The following is a 13,374-nucleotide window of genomic DNA, read 5'->3' on the forward strand; positions in this document are numbered from 1 at the left end:
CTGGGATGGACAATGGCCGGAGGGACAAGACGGAGCTGCCGCCGCTTCACCCAGGGCTCAGTGCTTCTCTCCCTCACCCTCCGGCCCCGTCCTAAATCGGCAGGGATTGAGGGCCGAAAACCCGCCGAACTCTCCCGTTAGTGGCACTGGAGTCGTCCCCGGCGCTGCAATCCGCCTCCATTTCCCGCCAGTCGGTTCACGTTAGACGCCACGCCATCATATTTATATATTAAAAAAAACCCGCCGCACTCGGCCGGAATATTTTATATTTAGTGGGGCCGCAACGGCTCAGGATGAGCTCTGTGCAACAAACTATAATATATCTAATCAACAGCCGAAGAGGGGGTTTATTTGCCCGCCGTTTACCGGCTACTTACCCGTCCATTGCCGGATTACCAGAGGTTTAGCGAGCCAACTGCCGCCGACAGTGAACACACAAAATGGCGCCGCGTGTCGTTGGCTTTCCTCCTCTCTTCCCCCCACCCCAGGATCTCCGGAAACCGCCGAGTGCGGCCGAACCGTCAGCTGCCAGTTACCCGCGGGGGGAGGGGGAGCAGGAGGAGGAGGCTGCGCCGAAACTGCCAGACTGTGATGTAGAGAGGACTGTGTCGCCACACGAATCTTTTGGAGGACACCTTCAACAGACACCTTGAGCATATCCCCTGCCACTATTTTTTTTCCCCAGAGTACAGGAGTTCTCATCTTCCCCTATGTCAGGGTCAATATTTATCCCTCAACCAACATCACTTTTTGGGGGGGAAACATAGAAGATAGGAGCAGGAGTCAGCCATTCGGCCCCTCGAGCCTGCTCCGCCATTCAGTGAGATCATGGCTGATCATCCAAATTCAGTACCCTGTCCTTGCCTTCTCCCCATACCCCTTGATCCCTTTAGCCTTAAGAAATATATCTAACTCCTTGAATATATTTAATGAATTGGCCTCAACTGCCTTCTGTGGTAGAGAATTCCACAGGTTCACCACTCTCTGGGTGAAGAAATTCCTCCTCATCTCTGTCCTAAATGGTTTATCCCTTATCCTTAGACTGTGACCCCTGGTTTTTGTAATGATCAGTAACATGTCATTCTAGAATGGTACACTAGGTGGAGCTGTATGTTTAATAGTGGGCTACCCACAAGGCAGTAGTCAAGATGGATGCCTGTACACTAGCCCACATGGCTGAATAAATGACTAGCTCAAGCTAGCTGTTCATAATGAAAACGTCTATTTATTTATGAACATAAACCATGGTACCGGGATTGGTAATATCTGCTGAATATTGTGAAACGCGACATGGAGAATTTGAAGCCACCGGAGGGTTTGAAACTCACGGGGAATATCGATTGCAATTGGCGGACTTTCAAACAACAATTCGAACTCTACATTGCTGCCATCGGGTTCGGTACGATGCCAGACGCAAGGAAAATAGCGTTACTGCTCACAGTTGCAGGCTCGCAGGCGATAGAGGTATGTAATACATTTGTCTTTGATCAAGAGGAGGACAGAGAAAAAATGGACGATGTGCTAAAGAAGTTTGATACACATTGTTCTCCCAAAAAGAACGAGACCTATGAGAGGTACGTGTTCCGTTCACAGACACAGCAGCAAAATTAGACTTTTGATAGCTTTGTGACCGATCTGAAACTGAAAGCACAGACATGTAATTTCTCTGAACTGAAATCATCCATGATTCGTGGCCAGATTGTGTTTGGTATTCATGATAAAAAGGTCAGGGAACGTTTGTTGAGAGAAACCGAACTAACATTGGAGGATGCTGTGAAAATATGCCATGCCAGTGAGCTAGCTCGGCAGCACGCAAAGACTTTCAGTGAAATTAATAATGATGCGACTGTAATGAGTGACTGTGCTGCTGTCGGTGCTGTGTCCTACGAGGGGAAGAAACATGGGCAGAACAGAAATGCAAAGCAATCGGAGGATGGAATTTTTAATTGTAAATGCTGTGGTTACCAGCACCAGTCAAGACAATGCCCAGCGTTTGGGAAAATGTGCACAAAATGTAATGGGAAGAATCACTTTGCCAAACAATGCTTTTCAAAAGTAAAAACAAAGAAAGGGCAACAAGTCAATGTGATTGAGGACACTGATTTAAGAGAGACATTTTTGTAGGAATGGTGTCATGTGACAATATAGAAAAGGATACAGAAAATGTGCAGCCCTCAGGAATGGACAATGCTGAACATAAAGTTAATGCAGTAAAAGAGGACAAATGGATGATGCCACTGCAGGTAAATGGAGCATTAGTTACATTGAAGCTAGACACTGGGGCAAAAGCAAACTTAAATGAGTATGAGTGACATTAAAAATATGAAAGAAAAGCCCAAAATACAGAAAAAGTCAGTACTACTGAAGAACTATAATGGACAGAAAATAGATAGCTTAGGTGTATGCAGACTTAAAGGTGACAGTCAAAGACAAAGTGCATCATCTCATGTTTTCTGTTGTGGCTGAAGGACTTGATTCACTACTAGGTGACAAAGCTTGTGAGGACTTAGAACTGGTCAAGAGAGTCTACCGTATAAACTGTGCCATAAGCAGACCAGATGACTCAGTGGATTTTGTAGTGAGTAATTTCCAGGATGTGTTCAAAGGATTTGGAGTTCTACCATTCACTTACAAGACCCAGCTAAAGGAGGATGCTCAGCCAGTGGTACATGCTCCACGGAGAGTTCCAGCACCCCTGCGTGACCGGCTCAAGAAAGAACTTGGACAGAATGACCACACTAGGAGTCATCAGGAAAGTCGAAGAGCCAACAGACTGGGTTAACTCCATAGTATGTGTAAAGAAAAAGAACAATGATCTAAGAGTATGCATTGCTCCAAAGGACTTAAATGCAAACATAAAACGTGAACACTACCAGATTCCCAAGCGAGAAGAAATCACCAGTGAAATGTCAGGTGCCAGATACTTCACAAAGCTCGATGCCTCACAAGGACTTTGGCAACTAAAACTGGATGAAGAGAGCACCAAATACTGTACCTTCAACACACCATTTGGCAGGTATTGTTTCCTCAGAATGCCTTTCGGGATAATATCTGCATCTGAAATCTTTCATAGAGCGATGGAACACATAGTTGAAGGTCTGGAAGGAGTTCGGGTCTATGTTGATGACATCATCATCTGGGGCTCCACACTGAAAGAACACAATGAGAGACTGACTAAAGTGCTACAGAGCATACGCCGGAATGGACTGAAGCTCAACAAAGCCAAGTGTCAGTTTGGCGTCCAGGAAGTCACTTTCCTAGGAGATAATCTATCTGGTAAAGGAATAGAGCCAGATATGGAAAAAGTAAATGCCATACTCAACATGCCCCGACCCACTGACAAAAAAGGAGTGCTACGCATCATGGGGATGATAAACTTCATTGGAAAGTTCATTCCTAACTTGTCAGCCAAGACAGCCTGTCTGCGAGACCTGCTACATAAAACAAATGAGTTCGCATGGACAGAAAGACATGAACAAGAGTGGATGAACCTCAAAACAGTGCTGACAACCACACCTGTACTCACCTTCTTTGACCCAACAAAGAGAATTAAAGTGTCAACGGATGCATCAAAAGATGGCCTAGGCGTGGTCTTGCTACAAGCAGAGGGTGAAGATTGGAAGCCTGTTGCATATGCCTCCAGGTCTATGACTGACTCTGAGTGTCGATACGCCCAGATTGAAAAGGAGTGTCTAGGCTTGGTAGTTGGACTAGAAAAGTTCCATGGCTACATATATGGACTTCCCACCTTCACAGTTGAGACAGACCACTGCCCACTGGTTGCCATCATAAAAAAAAATCTGAATGAGATGTCTCCAAGGATTCAATGACTCATGATGAAGCTGTAAAGATATGACTTTGAACTGATCTACACACCAGGCAAACACATAGGCCTAGAAATTCGTTATAGCCGCGTTTGTGGCGCTAGTCCTGGTGACGCGCAAAGTTTAGCGCCAGGCGCAATTTAGCGCCACCTAGCGCGATATTGGGTTGCAGCGCCCCTAAAGGTGATTGCGGCGCTAAATCAGGCACTGCACGCTACTCTTAAGGTGCTAACCCGGCGGCGCAACCCAATTTCGTGGCGGCGGGGCACAGCGAGAGTGCTGTCAATAATCACTTTCCCTGAGACACGCTGGCGCCGGCCAGCTCTTAAAGGGGCAGGTCAATTGGCATCACCAGACACACTCACTGCCTTGTAGGCCTTCAAAGCAGTGGGAGCCTACCTGTGGCGCACCAGCCTAGCAAGACATGGAAAGGGTGAGGCAGAGGGCGGAACGCCTCACTGATCTGTCATTGGATGCTTTGGTTGGCGCAGTGGAATCAAGGCCAAGGAAGATGGTCAGAATGTGATTTATGTTTTGGATAGTCTCCCGGGTGTGAGAAGCAGTTATGTGGCAGTGTGTTAGTTTTGCTTTCTGTTGCCATAGCTTTCTCATGTTTGAAGGAACCACATTTTGTGTAATGAAACACTTGCTTCATTTACAATGGCCATGCCTTCTATTTACATGCATCTTGCCCTTCACAGGCTTGGGGGTATCAGATCGGTTCCATTCCTGTTCTTGGAATGGCAGCAAGCATTCCGTGAGAGGGGCCTAGAAGCTACTTCTGATCAGCCTCTGACGCGCAGCCTGAGAAGAGCCGCTCGCGTAGAAGTTCAGGCCAGCAGCCATCTTCTCAGCCACCAACAGAGATGTCCTGCACCTTATCTGAGGCTGCAGATCTGGCTGAAGCAGCTGGCACAGCTCAGTCACCACCTCCTTTCTAAATCGCAGCCTTCTGACACACTGCTCCTCCGGCATGTTCATGTAGGAAAACTGCTGTCGGAAAACCCTGCCAGCGTATGGTCTGCTGTGGCGACGTCTGTTGGCCCTCCTCTGTCTGGCCATGCCCACCCCCCTCTCCCAGCGTCTCAGTGCCCTTTCCAGATGATTCAGCAGCAGGATGTTCCCCTCCAATGCAGCCCCCATAATAAGTGCCCACAGGAAGGTTCCCCGTTGTCAAGGCTCACCAACAGCAAGGTGATGGTCAGAAGGCTGAAGATCATCTGCCTGCGCTGGCTCAGTGGTCAAATGGCTCTCAGTGTGCAGCTCAGCAACTCGTTGTAGCTCTCGAGGAAGTTGTGCTCCAAAAATGGCTGCCGCATTTAAACCACACCAGTCCCCTTTAAATAACGCTCCTCCAGCCCGAGAGCGAGTTGGTAAGGTCCAGGTAAGCTGTCACTATTAGCGCCAGGTGCTATGGAGGGGGGCGCCACTGAATTTCCGGTCCGGGGCGCCCAAAAGGCGTTGCACACTCAAATGACGTCATAATCAGCCTGCGCCCATGAGCGGGCGCTAAGATTTAGCGCCGGCGCTAAATGCATGCTCAATATGGGGCGAGGCGCTAGGCACCTTGCGCCCGCCCGGAAATTGGCTAGTGCCCCACTTCTCGGCCTCTTTAGGCGTTAATCGGTGGTGCTAACAACCGAATTTCTCCCCCATAGTGTTAGCAGATGCACTATCCCGAGCACCCACAATGAGTCATGTGAGCTCTACTGAGGAAGACGTGGATGTTCATGTGAGTATGGTCACTGCTGCGCTGCCCGTGTCAGACACAAAATCAAAGCAAATAGCAGAAGAAACAGTGTTACAAACAGTAATAGAGAACATTCATCATGGTTGGCCAAAAGGTTCCTGTCTAAAGTACTATCACATCAGGTCAGAGTTAAGTGTCGCAAGTGGACTATTACTAAAACAGAACAGAATAGTCATTCCACAGGCTCTACGTCAAGACATGCTCAAAAGGATTCATGAGGGACACCTCGGAATTGAATAATGCAAAAGGAGAACAAGAGACACTGTTTATTGGCCTGGCATAAATAAGGACATTTGAGAACATGATAGGCAAATGTGAGACATGTCAGAAACACCAAAACAAACAAGCAAAGGAACCAATGATAGTAGCTGACTTACCAACAGCACCATGGCAAAAGGTTGGTATGGACCTCTTTCATTTGAATGGTAAAGACTATCTAATAGTGATTGACTACTATTCTAACTATCCTGAGATGGCGCTGCTCTCAAGCACATCAGCAAGCAGTGTCATAATGCATGTTAAATCCATCTTCGCCAGACATGGAATTCCCAAGATTGCCGTTAGCGACAATGGTCCGTGCTTCAACTGTAAGGAGTGGCAACAGTTTGCAGCACATTATGACTTTCAACACATCACATCCAGTCCTCTGTATGTTCAGTCGAATGGTAAGAAAGAGAAAGGTGTTCAAGTTCTCAAACAGCTACTGAAGAAAGCAACAGAAAGCAAGTCTGATCCTTATCTCACCCTGCTGAGCTACCGAGCCTCCCCTTTAGACTCTAGTTCTTCACCTGCTGAACTCCTAATGGGTCGCAAGTTGTGCACCACGCTACCCTGCTGTGCAAAAGAAAAGCAGAGTAAGGAACTGAGACAGAGACTTCAACTGTTAAAGCTGAAACAGAAATCACACTATGACAAGTCATCCAAAACTCTGAAACCATTGACAAGGGATGATGTTGTCAGGATTGAGGATCCAGATGCATGGAACAAGAAAGCTGCAGTTCTTGAGGAAGTAGGACCAAGGTCATACACTGTTAGAACTGAGGAAGGACAGATTCTCAGGAGGAACCGCCGTTCCCTCCTGAAAACACAAGAAATTATCCAAGAGCAAATCGATGACAATGCCACAACTGAATCTTGTCACTCAGCACCAGAACAATCTAACACAAACACACATACAGGCTCTCATGAAAACACATCAGACTTACCTGTGCTGAGAAGATCCACACGTGAAGTAAAAAAGCCTGATAGACTTAATCTTTGACTACAAAGAAAACTATAATAAAAGAATGAAAAGCTTAAAGTTCATAAAGTAAAGCTTTGAAAATGTGTTGACTGTTGTGAAGATGTTTATGTCATTATGATTGATTGATATTGATTGATATTGATTTTGTTTAACCTCTAAGGAAGGGGGATGTAATGATGAGTAACATGTCATTCTAGAATGGTACACTAGGTGGAGCTGTATGTTTATTAGTGGGCTACCCACAAGGCAGTAGTCAAGATGGATGCCTGTACACTAGTCCACATGGCTGAATAAATGATTAGCTCAAGCTAGCTGTTCATAATGAAAATGTCTATTTATTTATGAACATAACAGTTCTGGACTTCCCGACCATTGGGAACATCCTTCCTGCATCTAGTCTGTCTAGTCCTATTAGAATTTTATAAGTTTCAATGAGATCCCCTCTAATTCTTCTAAACTCTAACGAATACAAGCCCAGTCGACCCAATCTCTCCTCATACGTCATTCCTGCCATCCCAGGTATCAGCCTGGTGAATCTTCGCTGCACTCCCTCCATGGCAAGAACATCCTTCCTCAGATAAGATCAGGGAAAACCCCCCCAGATTATCTGGTCATTATCTCATTGTTGAGTGTGTGGGGGGGGGGAGAGCTTACTGTGTGCAAATATGGCTACTGCGTTTCCTTCATTGAACGTAGTGATTACACACCTTAGAAAGTATTTAGTTGGCCGTAAATTAGCACTTTGGGGCCTCTGTAAAAGACGCTGTATAAATTTGGTAGCACCCTCGCCTCTTGAGTCAGAATGGTTTTGGGTTCAAGTCCCACTCCGGTGATTTGAGTGCAAAAATCTAGGCTGACACTCCAGTGCAGTGCTGAGGGAGTGCTGCACTGTCGGAGGTGCTGTCTTTCGGAGGAGACGTTAAACCGAGGCCCCGTCTGCTCTCTCAGGTGGACGTAGAAGACCCTATGGCAATGGTTTGAAGAAGAGCAGGGGAGTTATCCCCGGTGTCCTGCCCAATGTTTATCCCTCAATCAATATAACAAAAAAATAGATTATCTAGTCATTATCACATTGCTGTTTGTGGGAGCTTGCTGAGCGCAAATTGGCTGCCGCGTTTTCTACATTGGTGTCCATGTACATAGATCCCTGAAGAGCAGGACAGGTAGATAAGGTGGTTAAAAAGGCATATGGGATACTTGCCTTCATTAGCCGAGGCATAGAATATAAGAGCAGGAAGGTTATGATGGAGCTGTACAAAACGCTAGTTAGGCCACAGCTGGAATACTGTGTGCAGTTCTGGTCGCCACACAATAGGAAGGGTGTGATTGCATTGGAGAGGGTGCAGAGGAGATTCACCAGGATGTTACCTGGGCTGGAGCGCTTCAGCTATGAGGAGAGACTGGACAGGCTGGGGTTGTTTTCCTTAGAGCAGAGAAGGCTGAGGGGGGACCTGATTGAAGTGTACAAAATTACGAGGGGCATAGATAGGATAGATAGAAAGGAACTTTTCCCCTTAGTAGAGGGGTCAATAACCAGGGAGCATAGTTTCAAGGTAAGGGGCAGGAGGTTTAGAGGGGATTTGAGGAAAAACTTTTTCACCCAGAGGGTGGTTGGAATCTGGAACTCACTGCCTGAAAGGGAGGTAGTGGCAGGAACCCTCACAACATTCAAGAAGCATTTAGATGAGCACTTGAAATGCCATAGCATACAAGGCTACGGACCAAGTGCTGGAAAATGGGATTCGAATAGACAGGGCTTGATGGGCGGCGCAGACACGATGGGCCAAAGGGCCTCTTTCTGTGCTGTATAACTCTGGGGGGAAAATTTGGTTGGTTTGCACCTCCCATTAGCTCCTTAAGAGGGCACTAATGGGGCACAAAGCAACTAGCGCCCAGGCACGGCGATGTTTTGCGCCACTCGCGAAATTAACTAGACATTTTGCGGCGGCGCTAAACACTACCATCACAATCTCCTGCGCCGGCAGATCGTGATGTCAGTCGAGTGCGCAACGCCCCGGTAGCGCCCTGGACCGGATATTGAGTGGCGCCCCCTGCCTTACCACCTGCCGCTAGCAACAACAGGTTGAGGGAAGCGTTTTGCAGTCAGGAAGGGACTGGGGGAGCGCTGTTTAAAGGCGACCGCTTCCTGCCTTTTTTGTTAGTGACATTTTTGCACCGCGCATTCTGAGAGAGAGAGAGACTTCTGGAGAGATTCAACGCTGTGTGAAGGAGTTTTGGGTACTGAACAGCACTTTGCATGTTCATTTTGATTTGCCCTTCCTTGTATCAATTTAGAAGAGACTGTGGGGGCTGCACTCTGAGCTCTTTCCCTGGGTCTCTCCATTGCTCTTTCCAGCAGATTTGATGTACGGGTCTCTCCAGGCTGAGATTCAAGGCTGCAATGAGCAGGATGTGGATGGAGAGCAAGATCAACTCTTCCCTTTAAGAACTGGCCGGCGCCAGTGTGTCTGTGTTCCATTGCTGACTGACATCACCTGAGCTTCGCCAGCGCTCTGAGGTAGCGCCTCGCTCCTCGGCCTTTGCGCCTTAAGACAGGTGTGAAGCGCCTGATTTAGCGCTCCAATCACCTCCAGGGGCGATAAAAGCCAAGTTTGCCGTCGGAGGTGATAATTAGCGCCAGGCGCTAAGCTTTGCGCACGGCCTATAATGGCGCCCCAAACGAGGCGATACTGAATTTTTCCCCCCATGACTATTACAACAGTGACTACACTTCAAAAAAGTACTTCATTGGCTGTAAAGTGCTTTGGGACGTCCGGTGATCGCGAAAGGCGCTATATAAATGCAAGTCTTTCTTTCCAAGTCTTTCTTTTCATCAATGGGTATTAAAAGACCCTGTAACTGGAGGGAGGGAGGCAGGCGCGCCTGTGTGGGCGAGATTTGTCTGGCTCCATACATTGGGTGCCCAAATTACGGACCATTACCTCATGGAAGCCATTGTGGGTGCTCAGTCAAGGGGGATGCGGGACTTGTCAGTCTCATCCATTGTCAGGGTCAAGGAAGAGTAGAGCTTGGTTGGTTTTGTAGACTTTGCTGCAAAATTACATAGCTACGTTCATTCGCGGGTGTTTTGTCTACTTCCATGGTGTGCAGAAACCCTCGTCCTCACTTCCAGGCTGGATTTCTCCAAAATTCTCCTCGCCAGCTTCCTGTTGTTCCAACTTATCTGGAACTCTACCACTTATTTCCGATCTTATACTAAGCCTAGCACTCCTATCACCTCCAATCCTTCATTGGCTCCGCATTCATCAGTGTAAAACTTCAAAATCCTCATAAAAACAGAAAATGCTGGAGATACTCGACAGGTCAGGCAGCATAGATGAAGAGAGAAACAGAGTTAACGTTTCAGGTCGGTGACCTTTCGTCAGAACTGGTGTGTTCTGCAATTCCAGAGCACGGGGCCGAGACAGCTGAAGGCACAGATCCAATGGTGTGGTGAAGGGAGGAGGGATGCACAAAAGACTAGATTCAGAGAAATGGAGTGTTCAGGGAGGGTTGTAGCACAAAGTAAGTTGTGCAACCTACTTTTTTTAAAATTCGTTTATGGGATCAGGGCATCGCTGGCAATGCCAGCATTTATCGCCCATCCCTAGTTGCCCTTGGCTGTAGCTCTGCTGTAAGGAGAGCTACAGCCAAGTTCCACTATAGGATTGTCATGGAAAGCTGAAGTCAAGGTCACCTCTGTCAACTTCTTTGCTTCCACCTCCTTCCAGGCTACCATTGGAATCACCTGCAGTATCAATTTGCTGCCCATAAGTATATCAAACTCATTACTGATGTTAATCAGGGCCAGCGTTTTCATCTCTTTTACTCACTGAAAGCAATTGCACTGCACTGCTTCATTTTTAATTGTACAAGGTGGTCATTGATGGCATCCATGTGGCCATCTGGGCAGCAGGTTTCTCTCTGGCAGCACTACTTGCTCCTCCTACTCACATGTGTGCTATGCTTCACCAAATGCTACCTCCTCATGCTCACTAACTACGTCCTCCAGGTTGTGGGCAGCTCTGATGTTACTTGCAAACTCTGTTGAGAGGAATACAAGATGCTGTGAGGGGCTGCCTTGTTCTGCACCGCTGGCAGTATAGCTGGGCTGGTTATTCAACAACAACAACTTGCATTTATATTGTGCCTTTATTGTAGTAAAACATCCCAAGGCGCTTCACAGGTTTGTAAACAAACAAAATTTGACACCTAACCACATAAGGAGATATCAGGACAGGTGACCAAAAACATGGTCAAAGAGGTAAGTTTTAAGGAGTGTCTTAAAGGAGGAGAGAGAGCTAGAGAGGCAGAGAGATTTGGGGGGTGGGGGGAATTCCAGAGCTTAGGGCCCAGGCAGCTGAAGGCACCTCGCTTCCAGGCTTACAATGACAGAAGAAAAACATATGTTAGAATGCGGGCTCCAAGAGACATCTTCAAACAGAGCTTGTGTTGCATGATACTGTGTGATGTTTTTGTGGTTATGTATACACCTGATGCTAGTGAGTGAAAGGCATAGCAAGGGCTAGGTGGAAGGCTCTGACTTCACTTTTCCCTACTTCCTTAATGTCCTTATACACAAGGATGTCCAGGTTGATGATCTCAGAGCGAGTCAAGACTTGTCATTTTTGGGCCTTCCTCCAGTTAGGTGTGTTTGCTTATATTATGTGCCATCTTGCCCTGCAAGCCGAGTAGTTTTAAGATGTTGTAAGTTTAAGGAGCACATACAGTGACAAACGTACCCAGCCTGGAGCCCATACTGGGCGTCAGTAACTGATCCTACAGCTTGGTTGTCTTATAGCGATTTGTTATGTGAAGCCTTTTCAGATGCCAAACATTTCAGTTGTAAGTTGCAGCTTGAATGTGTGCCCATTTGGGTAACCCTCTTTGCACCCATCTCATCAGCAGCACTTCCATTTTCCTATCCATCAAGTGAGGTCCTGCAGCACTCTCGTCGTTTGCCAGAAAGTTATTTTCCTGCCTCTCCAATTTTTATCTTATCCAGAGAATTTTTCCATCCAAGAATTAGGGAAAGTGATGAATGGCCAACCCATTGAATCTTCCAGAGTATTGTATGAGATTCTAGCATAATGACTTGCTCAGTAAGTGGTACAGGAAGTCCAGATTTAAAGGTGCGTTCACTTTTTGCAGGAAGAGGAGAAGAAACAGGAAATCAGTGGGATCAGGAATGCAGCATGGAGCTGCTCCTTCGTAACTGAAGGGCATCCAATCTACGGGAGATGATGGCACAAGCTCATCTAGTGTCCAATGTTGTGAGGACCTGGCAGCATGAGAGGAAGAAATTTACTAGCATTCAAAAATGTGCCAGCCTATCCTAGCATTTACCTATACAAAGTAGGTGAGCAAAGTATGCATGCTGTAAAGAATGTCCTCACAATCTATTACACTTTGACTGAAGCTGCATGCAAAGTACTGAACCTTACAGACTCTTTCAAAGCTTCACATGCATGCCAATATTACAGCAGGACAAACTTTGCAACTGCAACTAAAAACTGGAACTATTGTAAAGATGAATCCATAAAGCAAGCTTCCAACAATACTTAGCTGCGTGATGCATATTACATAGACATAAGAAACATAGAAGATAGGAGCAGGAGTAGGCCATTCGGCCCCTCGAGCCTGTTCCGCCATTTAATGAGATCATGGCTGATCATCCAAATTCAGTACCCTGTCCCTGCTTTCTCCCCATATATCTTGATCCCTTTAGCCTTAAGAAAGCCTTCATTTACTCACACATATGCTGGGATGCAGGATGGGCATTTATGTGACACTACATGTGCTCTTCAGATTTCCAACATCTCACTATTACTTCTTTGCTTGTAGGACAAGACAGCACATACTAGCATTGGAGGCCCCTTCAAAGTTGAGCCCTTAAATTCTTTTGAAGAAGGCTCATCATATCCTGGGGTCTGAGAGAATAGAAGGAATGCAGAAGGAGGAAACTAGTAATCTCCCCCAAACGCAGGCCAATAGCATTCTCATTTGTAATCCTTTCTCCCCTGATTCACTCACGCACACACACCAGCACACCACCTTGACACACAATATATTAGCACGTAAGCACTGGTTGAAGGATGTCTTGCAGTTAGCATTCTAAAATATGATTTTCTCTGTCTGTAGATGACTCCCAAGAAACAGCCCAATCTGACACAGAAACTGAACAAACTAGCACCTCACAATACCCTGCATCATTCACTTCACCAGCTGCAAGCACCAGCACAGATCCATCTATCCCAGGATAACCGTTTGAGATGGATACACCAGGTGGATCACAGGGTGAACAAAAACTTGTGGTGGCAGTGGAGGAGCAGGAACCAGCTGGCCAGAAGACGATCTTGTGTCCTTTCTCAGTTGTAGAGTCTTGAGATTTGCACCTCATGGGACCTTTATTTAAAAGGCGGCTTATATCTGCGCATGAACATTCTGTGCAGTTATTAGAGGACATGCAAAATACCACATCTGGTCCACATATGTACAGTCATGTTGGACCACTTAACTGAACTGCAGTCCACAACGAAATGCATAGCAACTCCAGT

The 13,374-nt window shown here is 46.7% G+C and overlaps 1 protein-coding gene across 1 annotated transcript in view; it reads right to left on the reverse strand.

Moving 5' to 3' along the window:
• Positions 1 to 486, reverse strand: part of ptbp2a (polypyrimidine tract binding protein 2a) — a 69,091-nt gene extending 68,605 nt beyond the window's left edge. The window contains 1 exon segment of the mRNA XM_085983270.1: positions 378 to 486. Coding sequence (XP_085839396.1) covers positions 378 to 385 — 8 coding nt within the window. The 5' untranslated portion in view covers positions 386 to 486.
• Positions 487 to 13,374: the final 12,888 nt, after the last annotated feature.

The sequence above is a fragment of the Somniosus microcephalus genome, chromosome 3 (assembly GCF_052327205.1).
Source record: "Somniosus microcephalus isolate GS21.2 chromosome 3, FLI_Smic_1.0, whole genome shotgun sequence".
Taxonomy (NCBI): Eukaryota; Metazoa; Chordata; class Chondrichthyes; order Squaliformes; family Somniosidae; genus Somniosus; species Somniosus microcephalus.